This window comes from Octopus sinensis, linkage group LG30 (genome assembly GCF_006345805.1).
Source record: "Octopus sinensis linkage group LG30, ASM634580v1, whole genome shotgun sequence".
NCBI classification, from domain to species: domain Eukaryota; kingdom Metazoa; phylum Mollusca; class Cephalopoda; order Octopoda; family Octopodidae; genus Octopus; species Octopus sinensis.
Window position 1 is genome coordinate 1,474,893 of NC_043026.1, and position 17,354 is coordinate 1,492,246.

A 17,354-nucleotide genomic window follows, 5' to 3' on the forward strand; every position below is an offset into this window, starting at 1 on the left:
TATATATATATATATATATATATATATATATACAGCACGGACTTTGTCAGTGAACAGGTCGCGGATTTTAGCGACGAAATATTTTGACAAATTAACTTAAATTTGAAGTGAATCGAACGCTTTTGTGTGTTTCTTAAATGGCTTATAAACACCTTCCACGCTGCAATTTTGTTTTCGTTTCAGCACACGATCTCAGATCAATTACTGCTATGCGAGTACATCACCGTAATATATATATATATATATATATATATATATACATGCATATATATATATGTATATATATATATGTATATGTTATATATATATATGTATATCTATATATGTTATATATGTATATATATATATATATGTATATAAATATATTGTATATAATATATATGTATATGTATATATATGTAATTGTATATATATGTATATGTAATATTATATATATATGTATATATATATTATGTATATATATATATATATTATATATATATATATGTAATATAGATATAGATATATAATATATATATATATTATATATATATATATATATATAATAATAATATATGTATGTATATATATATATATCATCATCATCATCATCGTTTAGCGTCCGCTTTCCATGCTGGCATGGGTTGGACGGTGCAACTGGGGTCTGGGAAGCCCGAAGGCTGCACCAGGCCCAGTCTGATCTGGCAATGTTTCTACGGCTGGATGCCCTTCCAAACGCCAACCACTCCGAGAGTGTAGTGGGTGCTTTTTACATGCCACCGGTACTGGTATCACAGCTACAATTTCCGTTGATGTTGATCAATTTCGATTTTGATTCTGATTCTCACTTGATTCTGATTCTCACAGGTCTTCACAAGTAGAGTTTTGTGTCCCAAGAAGGAAAGGTATGCATAAGTGGACTGGCTACATCCCAGGTAGAGGCCATGGGTTATGGTCTCACTAGTCTTGCCGGGTTTACTCACGCACAGCATACTTCCATAGGTCTCAATCTCTAGTCATTTCCTCGGTGAGACCTAAAGTTCAAAGGTCGTGCTTCACCACCTCGTCCCAGGTTTTCCTGGGTCTACCTCTTCCACAGGTTCCCCTCAATCACTAGGGTGTGGCACTTTTTCACACAACTATCTTCATCCATTCTTACCACGTGTCCATACCAGCGTAGACGTCTCTCTTGCACACCACATCTGATGCTTCTCAGGTCCAACTTTTCTCTCAAGGTACTTACACTCTGTCGAGTATGAACATTGGAGCATACTGGCTTCATTTCTTGCGAGCTTACGCATACCCTCAGCAGTCACGGCCCATGTTTCACTACCATGTAGCATGGCTGTTCGTACACACACACATATATAACCCTAAACCTAATCTCTAACCCTAACCCTAAACCTAACCCCTAAACCCTAACCCTATCTCGTGACAGCCTTCCGGCATCAGTCGCTAGCTTTGGATAGGTTTAGGGTTAGGGGTTAGGGTTGGGGTTAGGTTTAGGGTTAGGGTTAGGGGTTAGCTTTAGGGTTAGGGTTAGAGTTAGGGATAAATTAAGTACCAGTTATGTACTTGGGCCGGTCTAAACAACGGCAGTAATTCGTTATCGATATTGATAAATAAACGTGAATTTACTAATAATCGTAAAGAAAAAATTTGTTCCGGCAAGGGGCTCTATCGACACCAGTGCGTGCGTGCGTAACTGGTACTTACTTTATCCCTAACCCTAACCCTAAACCTAACCCTAAGCCTAACCACTAACCCTAAACCTAACCCCTAACCCTAACCCTAACCCTAACCCCTAACCTTAAACCTAACCAAAGCTAGCGACCGATGCCGGAAGGCTGTCACAAGATAGGGTTAGGGTTAAGGGTTAGGTTTAGGGTTAGGGGTTAGGCTTAGGGTTAGGATTTGGGTTAGAGTTAGGGATAAATTAAGTACCAGTTACATACTGGGGCCGGTCTAAACAACAGCAGTAATTCGTTATCGATATTAATAAATAAACGTGAATTTACTAATAATCGTAAAGAAAAAATTTACTAATAATCATAAAGAAAAAAAATCCCACCGTGGGGCCGGTAGGTTAGCCTGATATCGAACTCACGAACGCTACATTACGTACAAAATGGATGTTGTCTCAGTTTTTAGACGCAGAAAATTATTTCAGCTCAAAAGAGAGCATACGATTGGTTAAAATTCGAAAAATTAAACCACGTTAAACAAACGAATTACAAATTTATCAAAAAAAAACAAGTGAAAATAATGTTTTCTTTTGACACATTCTACGAGTATAGGAAGTTTCAAATTGTTTAGATTGGATGGTTCTCTTATGTGCCACCGGCACTGGTATCACAGTGCATATCCTCAGCAGTTACGGTCCATGTTTCACTGCCATGTAGCATGGCTGTTCGTACACATGCCTCATACAGTCTGCCTTTTACTCTGAGCGAGAGGCCCTTTGTCACTAGCAGAGGTAGGAGCTCTTTGAACTTTGCCCAAGCTATTCTTATTCTAGCTGCTACACTTTCAGCGCACCCACCTCCGCTACTGACTTGGTCACCTAGGTAATAGAAGCTATCAACTACTTCTAGTTTTTCTCCCTGGAATGTGGCGGAAGTTGGTTTCTGCGCATTTTCAGTGTTTATTGCTCCTGAGCATCTGCCACATACAAAAACTATCTTCCTAGTTAGCTTTATATATATATATAAAATCAAATAGGGTTAAGCAACAAGTTGCTTAGCCACATACCGAAAATTTAGAAATAGCAGTCAAAGACCACTTATTCCTATTTTCTACAAATATAGCTCCACATATAACATTTACTTGTAACTCACATATGTAAAAAGAAGGTAAAATAACGAAAATAAAGTCTTCAGTCAGTTATGGACGCGTTTCTGGGTTAGAATTATAAATAACTCATTCCTGTCTTCAGCGCAACATTCCATTAGATTATAGATTTGCAAATGCTATTTACCTACCTCTTGCATCCCGATCCCGTGCCATCAAAGATAGCAGAAGATAGTCAACACAAACCAAATCCATAGAGACGAATAAATTCATATTTTCCCTCCAAAATTACCATGTGTGTTACAAAAATAGTTCCTCAGAAGTTTGTCATAAGGGAGTGAAAAATTCTATCATTAATAATACAAGGGTAAATAATTATTAATTTTAAAATCAATAATTATTACCGAGTAGTTTTGGTATGGAAACTTTTACAATAAGTTCTTTATATAAATATATATAATTAAATAGGGTTAAGCAATAAGTTGCTTAGCCACATACCGAAAATTTAGAAATAATTATTGATTTTAAAATTAATAATTATTTACCCTTACAGGACTAGAACTGTTTCATTCAAATGAAATCATCAGGAAGCTTGCTGTCAAAATAAGTTTTGGCATTTATACATTTAGGCAGATTTAATGGGGTGGTGGTGGGGGACATTTTTTGTCTTTCTTAGGGGAGTGGTCAAAAGAATCAGTGATAAAGTAAATAAATGAATAAATAGAATAATTGAATAGAGTTTTAGGTAAATAAGAAGACTATCGCTTATATATATATATATACACACATATACACATACATACACACACACATATATACATACACACATATATACAAATACACATACACATACATGCCAACACGCAAACACACGCACACATATATCTACACATATATAAATAAATATACACACCCATACACACACACACACATATATATATATATATACATACACACGTATATGTGTGTGTATATGTGTGTATATATATATGTGTGTGTGTATGTATGTGTATATGTGTGTATATATATATATATAAGCGATAGTCTTCTTATTTACCTAAAACTCTATTCAATTATTCTATTTATTCATTTATTTACTTTATCACTGATTCTTTTGACCACTCCCCTAAGAAAGACAAAAAATGTCCCCACCACCACCCCATTAAATCTGCCTAAATGTATAAATGCCAAAACTTATTTTGACAGCAAGCTTCCTGATGATTTCATTCAAATGAAACAGTTCTAGTCCTGTAGAAGCTCCTTCTATAAAATAAATTAATTTACTCTGCTATGTATTGAGTACCTTATTTACTGTGGTTAACCCCGACTCAACCCAGGACCTACATATATATATATATGTATATAGTTAATCCAAACATGAAAGCACAAAGAGAAAACACAACAACGCGAGGATGTGGAACAAGTATAGTGTTATTGGATGCTCAGGAAAAGATAGTAAGGAGGATTTAACGTTTTGAGCAGAGCTTCATGAGAAACATAGGAAAAGGAAAGATCCAAGGAAGGGAAGACAGAGGGGAAAAATCGCCAATGATACACACGCGGTCACATATTGAATGACCAGAAGGGAATGGGTGAAGAAAAAGTTCTTTCAAAGACAGGAGAGTGCAAGAGAAAGAGGTATGTGTGTGTATGTGCGCGTGTAATGATAGCACGTGTGTCTGTGTGTTTGTGGTGTGTGTGTGTGTGTGGTTGGGCTTAGTATCATTTAAGTGTGTGTGCGTGCATGTATATGTATTGTGTGTGTTTTGTTTGCAGTGTGTGTGTGTATATATGTATGTATGTGTGTGTTCGTGTGTGTATGTGTGTATGTGTAGGGGTTGTGTGTGGGGGGAATAACTGTGCTTTACTTTGTGTTTGTGCGTGTATGTGTGTGTGTATGTGTGTGCGTATATGTGGGTGTATATACGTGTATGCGTGGGGCTGTGAGTGTTAGGTATGTGTGCATTCGTGTGCGTGCATATGTGTGCACATGTTTGTGTGTGCATGTGTGTGTGTCTGTGTCTGTATGCGTATGTGTATGTGTGTGAGCGTGTGTGCATATATTGTGGGATCTTTTTACTTTGACCAGCAGATTTCTAAAATAATTTCTTTGTAACTAAACACTTTTATACTTCGTATACTGGTAGAATGTGTTACATAAAACATCCTTTTCTCTTGGCGTTCTTGAGAAAATTCTGTTGTTTATAAGCTATTTCTTGTTAAACTTCTTGCACTTCGGCAATTTCAACCAATCAATGACGTCTATTGAGGTGAATACAATTTCTGCGGTTGTTTGTCAATGCGGTGAAATGCAAGAAGTATCATGAATGCAGTTTGCAATAAGACATGGTAAAATGAAAGCCTTTAAGCTTAAAAAACAAATTCAGTAATTATTGTTATTTCGCAATAGTAAAAAAAAACAAAATTATTTTAAATCTACCAATACTTAAATACAATTTGGTGATTTTGTAATTTCATGATTTCGTTCACTAAGCTACACTACTTTATGGTGTGTATCTTAACATTTACTGTACTCTTTTAATATGATTTTATATGCTTTTATTCTTATTTATTGTACAGTAAAATGACTTTATGTGCTTCTAACGGTTTTCTAGTGATTTTACGATTCCAATATTTGTGGTGGAAAGATGTAAAGTTGAGCAAAATGACTTACCTTGATTTTTATTTTTCCATACATTATTTTTGAGAATGACTTAAATCAAAATGATTTAAGCCGAGGCAGGCTTGTATACATGAGGCAATGACTAGTGACTAAGACCTTTGAGAAGTGAAATCATAGTTGTGGCCAATGCCAGTGGAATGTAAAAAGCACTTTTAAAGTGTTGGGCCACACAGAGGTAATGTGGTTGATGCCAGTGTTATGTAACTAGCACCTGTACTGGTGTCACACAACTAGTACCTATGCTGGTGGCACATAAAATGCATCTTTAGAGTGTTGGGCCTCACGAAGGCAATGACAAATGACCGAGACCTTTGGCAATATGCTGTGCTTGAGTAGAAGACCCACCAAGCCAAGTGAAATTGTAGTCATGGCAGATACTGGGGTCATGCAAATGGCACCCATGCAGGTGACATGTTAAAAGCATCCATTACACTCTCAGAGTAATTGACGTTAGGAAGGGCATCCAGCCATAGAAACAATGCCAAACCAGACTGGAGTCTGGTGCAGCCTTCCAGCCTTGCCAGCCCTGGTCAACAGATGTTAAGTGATGATGATGATGAAAGCTCATGGCTCAGTGATTAGAGTTTGGGGTTCACAATCATGAAGTAATGATTTTGATTCTCACACCTGGCTGCATGTTGTGCTCTTGAGCAAGACACTTTATTTCACATTGCTCCAGTTCACTCAGCTGTAGAAACGAGTTGTGACATCACTAGGGCTTAGTGGTATTTTGTCTGCCGCTATGTTCTGAGTTCAAATTCCACTGAGGTTGACTTTGCCTTTCATCCTTTCGGGGTTGATTAAATAAGTACCAGTTACACACTGGAGTCGATATAATCGACTTAATCTGTTTGTCTGTCCTTGTTTGTCCCCTCTGTGTTTAGCCCCTTGTGAGCAATAAAGAAATAAGTTGTATATGCTTTGCCTTTTCCTTGTATAATATTGGTGGTGTGGAGAGGTGAGGCTGGTATGCATGGGTGACCTTACATGGACTTGTGCCTCAGAGGGTAACTTCTAGGTGCATCCCATGGTCATTCATGTCCAAGGGGGTTTTACCCTTTGTATGTGTCATACAGATGGGCTTTCAGTTTTCCATCTACCAAATCCATTTACAAGGCTAAGACTATAGAAAAAAACACTTTGTCCAAAGTGCCATGCTGTGGGAGTGAATCCAGAACCATGTTGGAAAACAAGCATTTTGCCAACCACTCCCGAAGAAAAGAAAAAGAAAGAAAACAGACAAGAACTTATTTGAGCAGGAAGCAGTGGTTGACCTACATAAATTTGTGAATAGTGAGGAAGAGGAAGAAGGGTGGTGATGCTGTTGGTGAAAGCAGGCTGACAGACTAACATGGCTAGATGGAAGAAGGCAGAAACAAGAAGGCAGTCAAGTCAAGAATAAAAGCACACACACTCAAACACATGTACACACACACACACACACACATTGCATAACGTTCACAGGTTTTCCTGTCAACTTTATAAAACTAACTTGCATGAACAGAGGCCATTTTATGGCAGCCTCTTACAACGAACTGCTTTGAACAAATGGACTGAAATCTAAAGAAAGATTCCAGTCAGGAACTGAAACCCAGACGTTTTAATCAGGTAAAAATTATTGTTATAACTATTTTAATTCTCTAGAATTAAGGTGATGAGCTGATAGAATAGCTACTTGCACCGGGCATAATTCTTAGCACCATTTTATCCATCTGTGTTCATATTCTATCAATGCTGATTTGCCTTTCATCGTTTCAGGGAAAATAAGGGTCGTATTCCGGTTTAAGCAATCTATATAACCCCTCATAACTAGCTTTAGATCCTTTTTATTTTCTGGAATTTTCAGAAAATTTTTGCCAATTTGTGTTCTACACCCAGGAATTTGTACAATTATACAAAAAAAAATTTTGTGTGTGATTAAAGGGCAATTTAGCTGTTGTTTTTAACCTCCTGAACCTTATTATACCTGGCTTCCTGATCTCCACTGGTAGAGTGGAGCTGTCATATGGAGAAAAATAAACCATCCACTGGTAAACTGGTGTTACGGGCTCAAATGGTTAAACATAACTAGTTCAGGAACTTTTTGATACTACTTTGTACTTTCAAATAGTAAATAAATATTTGTCTAGTAACACAAAGAGCAAACAATACAGACCCATCACAACCATTATGAAGATACCTAACTTTCAGAGCATAATTTATAGGATTTTCTAATGAAATAAATGTACCTGATGGACTCACTAAAATGTCAGGAATAACCTGGGGATTATACAATAATTGAAGAAAAACCATGCATAACATGTAATAGTTGCAGTGTACATGAAAAATATATTCAGTAATAATTCCAGTTTACTTTAATAATACAACTTGTATCCGTTTCAATAGCAGTTAAATCTCCCTTAAACTACATCTAAAAAGTGAAATAACCATCTTCAGATACTCTACACACACCGCCTCTCATTAAACTCTATTCCCACCTGCATGCCACGTTTATACTTATGCATATATGCTATAGAAATATGTGATACAGTGATATAATATCAATGTAAAATATACTATCTTAAAGATAGCATGTTTGTACTAGTCTGTCTGTTTGTCTGTATGTATATGTGTACCTTTGTGTCCCCCAACACTGCTTGACAACTGGTGTTGTTGTGCTAATGTCCCGTAACTTAGTGGTTTGGGCAAAAGAAATTGACAGAATAAGTACCAGGCTTAAAAAAAAAAAAAGGTACAGGGGTGAATTCATTCCAGATGGAGAGAATTGATTCTTGTTTATAAACTGGCTCAATGTGATATGAAGTGCCTTGCTCAAGGGAAAAATATCATGCTGCCCTGTCCAAAAACTGAACACCTGACATTACAGTCATGAGCAGAAAACCATAATCACTAGGTCTGAATGGTATTTTATACATTTATATGATTTATAATGTACTAGCATTATGACCCGGCGTTGCTGGGTCATGGTGCTAGTTTGGTATAAATTTGTTAAATAAAAAATTTGGGGTAATAAAAAATACAATGACATATTAAAAAGATGAATTAAAATTCCAGAGAAAAATACATAGAAGATAAATATACAAATTTACAAAAATACATAAAAGTTCATCTATGGGCTGTTTCGGAGATGCGCCAATTAATATAAAACATATCATATATTTAAAATTGACACTCCCCTCGTCAGGATGTTTTTTTACACTCAACACTTAGTACACAGAAACAAATGCACAATTACATACCGGCTACATGCGAAAGATCAGACATTACGTACTCCCAAAATTCTCATAGATACATGGCTTGCAGCTATAGCAAATGGTATGCGCACAGCTCCATCTGGACTAAATCACTTCTGCACTCAATTAAATTTTTAATCTTTTAATTTCTCCCATTCATGCAAAGCCACATATTTGAGTTCAAGTCCTTGATACATTTTATACTAATTGCTATTTTTTTCTTTTAATTGTTATATTACGATTTAATTACCATACTTAAGTTTTATTTTAATTACTACTTACTATATTTAATTCAATTGTTATTATAACCTCTAACTTTTATTGCTATTTTTATTTCTAAATTTCTTATGGAACGTCGAGTGAATACAATATATTTTTATATGATGTTTATCATCATCGTTTAACGTCCGTTTTCCATGCTAGCATGGGTTGGACGGTTCAACTGGGGTCTGGGAAGCCGGGAGGCTGCGCCAGGCTCAGTCTGATCTGGCAGTGTTTCTACGGCTGGATGCCCTTCCTAACACCTACCACTCCGAGAGTGTAGTGGGTGCTTTTTACGTGCCACCGGCACAGGGGCCAGACATGGCTGGCAACGGCCACAATCGGATGGTGCTTTTTACGTGCCACCAGCACGGAGGCCAGTATATATTAATTATACATAAGGAGTAGTGTTTGATTTGAGGGTGATTTACTTGCTGTTTTGTGCAGGTCAAGCTACAATCATGAATTTCATCCGGGTTGTTGTTTACTTCCAAGAATTGGGTTTTAAATCTAGGACGATATGAGCTGTTTTTCTCAGAATTCTATTCACTCATTTTACTGTGAATTAATTATTCAGATTAACAAGTAGGCCTTTATGTGGCAGCTTGTGGTGGTGGTGGTGGTGGGGTGGTGGTGGTGGTGTGGTGGTGGTGGTGGTTGGTGGTGGTGGTGGTGGTGGTGGTGGTGGTGTGGTGGTGGTGGTGGTGTGGTGGTGCTGGTGGTGGTGGTGGTGGTGGTGGTGTGGTGGTGGTGGTGTGGTGGTGGTGGTGGGGTGGTGGTGGTGGTGGTGGTGGTGGTGGTGGTGGTGGTTGGTAAGGAAAACAGCCATGCCAGCACCATGTGTGTGTGTGTGTGTGTGTGTGAAAGAGAAAAGGAGTGACAGTGTCTGAACTTTCAGAATATTCCATCCCCATGGAGAGTGATTTTAATTTAAATTCTTTCCTGTTTTTCTTTTACATTTTCAATATTGTTTCTTTGAATCTATTTTAAAGCAATGAATATGTTTCTTTTGAAAGTTGTTCTTCATTTCATCATTTTGAATAAGCAGCCAGAAATTTGATAACAGTTAAATTATAATCATTGTATGCACACCATACGAAACTGGTGCACAGGAATGCTGCATTTCTTGACGTCATATTCTGAGACATGCATACATACAGGCGTACATATGACTGGGATGCCAACTTCTAAGCCAAAAAGCAGGTAATAAACAAACAGACAGACAGATAGATATGTTTCTTAATTAGCCACACAGGGCTGAACACAGAGGAGACAAAATACAATGCAGAGCTTTTCTTCTTGGGGAAGAAAGAATGGGGGAGGAGGGATTAGATTTCCCTTGATCTAGCCGATCGAGTTCTATCAATATCGAACTCAGCCGAGCAAAATTCAAAGCAAACCTCAAAAGATTAAGCAAGGTAGTTCAACTTTAGTCATAGTTCGATCATAAAACACCTTCATGAACTGGGAAAAGTGTTTGAATTCAGAGTGTGGGTCCCTCATCATGTGACTGTTTCTCAACTTCATTGAAGAGTAGACTTGTTATCAAAACTTTCTTTGGTAGAATCATCGCAACTGTTGAAAAGCGGGTCCTCTGTCATCATTTCCAACAAGAACGACAAGGCATAGCATCCAATTAATATAGACAATCCATTCCCAAGGTAGTGTCTCGGACTAAAAAAGAGTTGTGCTTTGTGTTTGATGGAATGTTGAAGGTATTTTCTATCATGAAGGGGTCGACAATTGCCAAAACAGATGAGATTATTTTATCAATAATGGGAAGAAATATTTTATTGATTAAATGTATCAATTAAGAATAAAGAAGTATTTGTGTGTTTCCCATCTTGAAATGCACCAGCAGCACTTCTTTCTAGCTTTGTGTATATGTGGGTATATATATGTATGTGTGTACGTATGTATCTACTTGTTTATATGAGTGTATGTATGTGTGCATGTATGTATTTGTGAGTATACGCGTATGTATATATTTATTTGTGTGTATGAGTGTATATGTATGTATCTATTTGTGTTAATGTACGTATATATATTTGTATATGTGTATATAAGTGTGTGGGGGTGTATATAGGTACATGTGTATTTTTGGCCCTCAAAAGTTCTGGCTGGTGTCTGATGTGCTGTAAAACACACACACAGGTTGTGGAGAGGGTCATAGCCCAACTGATTAGGGAGAGAGTCAGCTTGGATGAGATGCAGTTTGGTTTCGTGCCAGGAAAAAGCACCACTGATGCCATATTTCTGGTGAGACAGCTGCATCAGAAATACCTAGCCAAAGATAAGCCCCTGTACCTGGCTTTTGTTGACATGGAGAAAGCCTTCGACAGGGTCCCCCGATCCCTTATCTGGTGGTCAATGAGGAAACTAGGGATAGATGAATGGTTAGTGAGAGCTGTGCAAGCCATGTACAGAGATGCTGTAAGTAAGGTGAGGGTTGGCAACGAGTACACTAAAGAATTCAGGGTAGAGGAAGGGGTCCACCAACGTTCAGTCCTCAGCTCCCTCCTATTTATCATAGTCCTCCAGGCAATAACGGAGGAATTCAAGACAGGATGCCCCTGGGAGCTCCCCTACGCTGATGACCTTACTCTAATTGCTGAGTCACTATCAGAACTAGAGGCAAAGTTTCAAGAGTGGAGACAAGGATTTTATATATTTATATATTACTATATATTTCTAAACGTCGGGCTTTATATCTGTTCTGTAGATATAAATGAATATATGAATATATGTATGTGTTTGATCTTTCTGTGGATTTTGTAGTGTTCTTGTAGTTGCTGCTCACATTGTTCCCCTCAGATTAAAAAGTGTATGCAGCTCATTTGAGCTCTACTATTCCAGTCTGTTATATATTTTGAGTGTTGTTGTCACTAATATATATATATATATATACATACATCCATATACATACAATAGAGAGATGTTTTTGTTTCACTTTTAACACGTAATACTGAAACAGTGGAGAAAATATGATATTGCTATGGGCTCGCCCTAGGCAAGAAGTTGAACATTTTTTTGCCCATGAAACTACATGGGCCCTAAGTAAGGCATGTGTAAAATTTGAATGAAGTTGGTTGTGTAGTTCTCAAGTTTTAGGGAAACACACAGACAGACAGACATTCTCAGTTTTATATATAGAGAGATTTATCTCATCAATGCTTATTTTCTAATTATTTTTCTAATGAAAAGTTGTTTAAATGTTGATTAGACTGCTTTATAAATGGAATTATTTTTTATCTTTTACTTGTTTCAGTCATTTGACTGAGGCCATGCTGGGGCACTGCACTGGGTGAGACACTGCTTTGAACTGGGGCAAAAAATTTATATTTTATTTTGTGTATACTCTATAAAGGCACAGCTGTGGATGTGTGCTTAAGAAGCTTGTGTTCAGTCCCTTGGCCAAATGCTTTCTCCAGCCCCAGATTGACCAAAGCCTTGTAATGGATTTAGTTGATGAAAACTGAAAGAAGCAGCCTGTTATGTGTCATCATTGTCATCATCATTTATTGTCCTTTGTCCATGGGTTGGATGGTTTGACCAGAGCTGGCAAGCTGGACGGTTGCACCAGACTGATTTGGCATGGTTTCTACAGCTGGATGCCCTTCCTAAACCCTTCTGAGAGTATAATGAGTGTTTTTAATTGCCACCAGCATGGGTGCCATTTGCGTGACACCAGTATCTGCCATGACTGTGATTTTACTTGGCTTCATGGGTCTTCTTCTCAAACACAACATAATGCTAATGGTCTCAGTCATTCGTTACTGCCTTTGTGAAGCGTAACACTCTAAAAGTGCTTTTCATGTGCCACCAGCATCAGCCAATTTACCTCCATGGGGCCTTTACCTAATATATAGTACTGAGCATTGACAATATATTAATTGAAGTGTACAATTTTATATATTCATTATGGCCGATCTTACCAATTGGTTTCACACTTGGGGTTCAACGAAGTGTTAGGTAATAGTCTGAATATGTAACCCTGCACTCTTCAGAGGTAGCTGCTATGGAAAGAAATATGACAACTGCTCTCTATTGTTGTAGATGAATAGACTTTTCCAGCCTGTGACTTCTGTGAAAATGTGTGTGTGTGTGTGTGTACCAATAAGTAACAGGCTTTAAAATTTGCTCAACTAAACCATTTAAGGTGGTGACCCAACATGGCCACAGTCCAAAGACTAAAACAAGTAAAAGATAAAAGATGCTTGAAAATTATGAAGTAAATATCTTCTTCAGATTTGAATATTTTCAGGAAAATAAATGTTGTTTTTGTTCATATTTCATTATAGATCTGCTTGACATGTCTTCTCAGGTGCAGAAAGACAGACAGAATACCAAAAAACATTTTTTCCGGTGTGCTAACGATTCTGCCAGCTTGTCACCAAGTATGAATCTAACATTAAAGGAAGAGGAAGACAGCTTCAAGATGCCATCATTCAAAATGAAAACAGCTTTAACAGATTATTATAACAAATATAAAGATGAAAATGAAACGATGACAGAGGAAGTTTCAAAAAATTGCAGAAGCAAAAGCCATAATAAAGGTGACCAGACAAAGCAGGAAATAGTTAAAGTACCAAGTATTTTGTCCAAAATTGGACACAAACTAATAATGAAAGAATATGCAAACAATTTGAAAATGCTGAAAATCAAAAAGAATGAATTTTGTATTTACTTAGAAAGTGAAGGACTAAATACAGAACTTTTTAAGCAAGATTTTAAACACACAATAAACAGATTGTTTAAAACCAATTCTGATGATTCTATTGTTCAGAAAGAAGTTGCCTCTTTTCTTGAACAATGTTTTAACTTATACACAAACGGCAATTCTTTCTTTTACAAGAACATTGCCATGCAAAAGCCATTGGAAAAGTTTCGTCCACTCTCACCGGCTGTGCCCAGAACATTAAATTTCAGTGCTTCAGATAAAGATTCTCCAAACACAATTTCAAATATCATCAGAATCGAAGGTGGAATAGCGACTTATTCACGACATTTAATGACTTTATCTTGTTTCACAACAGACGGTGACTGCAATGTTGTTCATAGTCCTTCTCCAGTCACGGATCTTACCAGAGTTGATAAACAAACTGTTATGGCAACAATCCCATTCAGGAAAAAAATTATCTTTATCAATCCTTCTAGTTGTCAAATGAAAACTTTTCATTGTGGCTTTAACAAAATTACTTTTGTGAAAAATTGTACCTTTTTAGGTATCAAATTGTTTAGTAAAATAATATACCTCGTAGACTGGGTTCATAATACAGTTGAAAGCATATTTAGTCTGAAAGACGACCCTGCAAATATCGCCGTAGGAACAAATGATAGCGTGTTAATAACATTTGCCAATATAAATAGAATTGTTTGTTATAATTTTGAAGGTCAACAGTTATTTCAGTTATATAGCCATTCTCTCACTTCTCCAACTGACCTCACTGTTTATGGCAACTTTTTTTATGTCCTCCAAGGAAAGATCATTTATAAGATTTCATCACAGAGAGAAATTGCGATAAAAGCTCAATATTTTTCTGTAGGCACCAAAAATATTTTCTTTTCTGATTATTTCGGTGTTGGACATGTTGTTGAGAGAAATAAAGACTTTTGGCCAAGGTTAACTTGCTCACAGCAGAAACAAACCCCTGTTTTGAACAATCAAATTTACATTGATGACCCCTACCATATTAAAAAGATTCTGCCCATGACAAGCTCTTCTGTGTTAGTTACTTATTGGAATCTGAAAGCTATATTATTTACTGATAATGGAACAAAAATTTGGAGAAAATCCTTAACTTTCCAGTTTCAACCTACTGACTTTTGTAGATTGGACTCAAGCTCATTTCTTGTTCTGTTTAAAGAAAACAGGAAAATTCAATATATTACATGCCTTGTTGATTGTCCAGTACTAAACCAAGGCCCCTTGATAGACATCCATGCTCATTACATTCAAATCTGTCATATAGTATCCAATAAGTTTTTGGCTCTAACCACTGAGGAAAACAAAGAGGTACATATTCTGTTGGTTAAGGAGGATAAAGTTGTTATTGAAAATAGAATTTCATTAGAACATTGTGATGTCAGCATTGCTGCAACTCCAATCAATTTTGTTGTTGTAATGAAGAAAGAACATAAACTGGTATTTTATTCAATTGACTGCAAAGAGCTTTTCGAAAGGCATCTTGATTTCAATGGCTACCCTCATCATATCTACTCCAATAAAATTTACTTCTATGTTATCTACAGTAGAGAGTCAATTATGATATATATGGAGAAGTTAAATGGAGGTTGCAACTTCCTTCAGCTACTGTCTCAACTATTGGAGTTGTCAAAGGAACTATTTGTGTAGTGGACTGTAACCTCCACAGGATCCTTTTTTACAATTATCGTGAAGGGTCATATTGTCGTCTACACTCAAGAAGTCCTTATATCAGAAATCTAAATATAAAATATAGTGCTGTTGATGAAAATGAGAAAATTCTCATCTCTCAAATATATCATCTGCTGAACAGACAGCTGGTTGTGTCTGATATAAATAGCGATTGTTTGTTATATATTTCTAAAAAAGGACAGGTTGTGCATACATTCTCTCTGCCATCCTTAGCTACAGATATATGTCGATGGGATAGTAGCCACATGGGAGTGACATTACCACTTGAGAAAGAATTATGGATTATTGGAAATATATCAAAACGAGTTAGAATTATATCATTAAACCATTCTTATGTAAAGGCCTGCAAACTCAGTGACGGTCGAATTATTTGCTTTTGTGATAAACCATATCATTTAGACATTGTATCAGTTCAAAAACACAATGAAGGGGAAGTAATTTCTACAGTCAATATTCCCTTTTTCATAAAATCATTAACAATAGAAAATGAATCACTAAATCTATTAATTGTTGCTAAGAAGAATATATTTGTGTACAATACTTCATCAAAAGTAGGATTCAGTCCCTTACACTCCTCTTTCAAAGCTCAACATTCTCTGTATGGTGGATGTATTGATAAAAAATTCATTTATCTGATCGATGAAAGCCATATGTTTGCTATAAACAACCATGATTTAGTTGTGAAAGATTACGTTACAAATAATCAGCTGAATATGCAGCTTGACTTATTAGATGTTTTCTCCAGAAAGATTTGTGTCAGTGAAATGTTGACTTCTGCATTGTATCTAGAGGATCTGACAGTTTCCGATAAAGCACAAGAATTTTTGATCCCTCTTTGTTTGGGAGACAAAAAGCCAGTGGCTGCTGATTGTTCAGTTATTACTGAAAATAACTTAATTGCTGTATACGACAGAAATAATAATAGCATTAAGTTAGTAACTTTTGATGGTCAACTTCTTCACTCAATCCAACTGGACGTTCTCGTTCATCATATGTGTCGCTGGAAGTCAAACACACTGGTTATTACAACTGATAGAAACCAACTTTTAACATTAAAGACAGATTTTCCATTGTCCTTTTCAACTTACAACACAAAAAAATGTTATAATTGTATTGCTTCTTTGTCAAACAATCTATTTGTTTGTGACCATGGTATTGAGAGATTTGAGAAATATATTCTGTCTGTGATCCATATCAATGAAAGACAGTCAACCGTTGAAATAAAGAAAGAAATAGACTTAAGTGGGATCAAATCCTACAGTGACTTCTCACATATTACAGTTATTGCTAATGACATCATTGTTGTCTGTGGGGATGCATTTACTTATTTTCTAAACTCCAATGGAGAATGTTTACATTCATTTAATCACCTTTTTCCATATAACTGTATGACAAATGATGGTATTTATGTGTACATTCCTATGTGGAATGCCACCAGTTCAGATACACGTGTTGTCTGTTTGTCGCAGACCGGTGAATACAAGAAAATATTTTTGAATAAAAAACGTTCTACACACAAATTCTATTTCAACAGTATTAACTGTAATGGTCCAAGGTTTGCTGAAAATAACGAAACATCTTTATACATTGAAGGCTTGTTCACACTTAATCGAGAAAAATTCCATGTTTGTCGACTACAAACTGACCTCTGTTCTGTTCAGATAAAAGATATTGACCTCTCTGTTGATGGTGAGACAGTTGTAATTGAAAAATCCAATCCTGGTAATGTTAAAATGTTTCAGAGAAATGGGAGGCTGTTATGCCACAGAAATCTTGGAACAACACTCGGTGGTGTGTGCTTCTCAGAAAAATATATCATGGTCACAGCCCCGGACAGAGAAGAAATATTTCAACTGAATCAAGATTTGACAATGCATAAGATTTGGCAAAGTCTTGTACCTTACGGTGTAATATGGAGGAAAGTGAAAAACATCTACTGGTGTGCACATATTAACTTGACTGAATATCATGCAATACAGATAGACAACAACAAACTGAATGTTCTGGAAAG

General features: G+C 36.5%; 1 protein-coding gene across 1 annotated transcript; it reads left to right on the top strand.

The window, feature by feature from the left end:
• The first annotated feature begins 6,773 nt into the window (after positions 1 to 6,773).
• Positions 6,774 to 15,331, top strand: LOC115226593. The gene is made up of 2 exons (XM_029797606.2): positions 6,774 to 7,060; positions 13,248 to 15,331. Exon 2 carries the CDS (start codon positions 13,259 to 13,261, stop codon positions 15,299 to 15,301), a length of 2,043 nt encoding a protein of 680 aa, XP_029653466.1. The 5' UTR covers positions 6,774 to 7,060; positions 13,248 to 13,258; the 3' UTR covers positions 15,302 to 15,331.
• Positions 15,332 to 17,354: the final 2,023 nt, after the last annotated feature.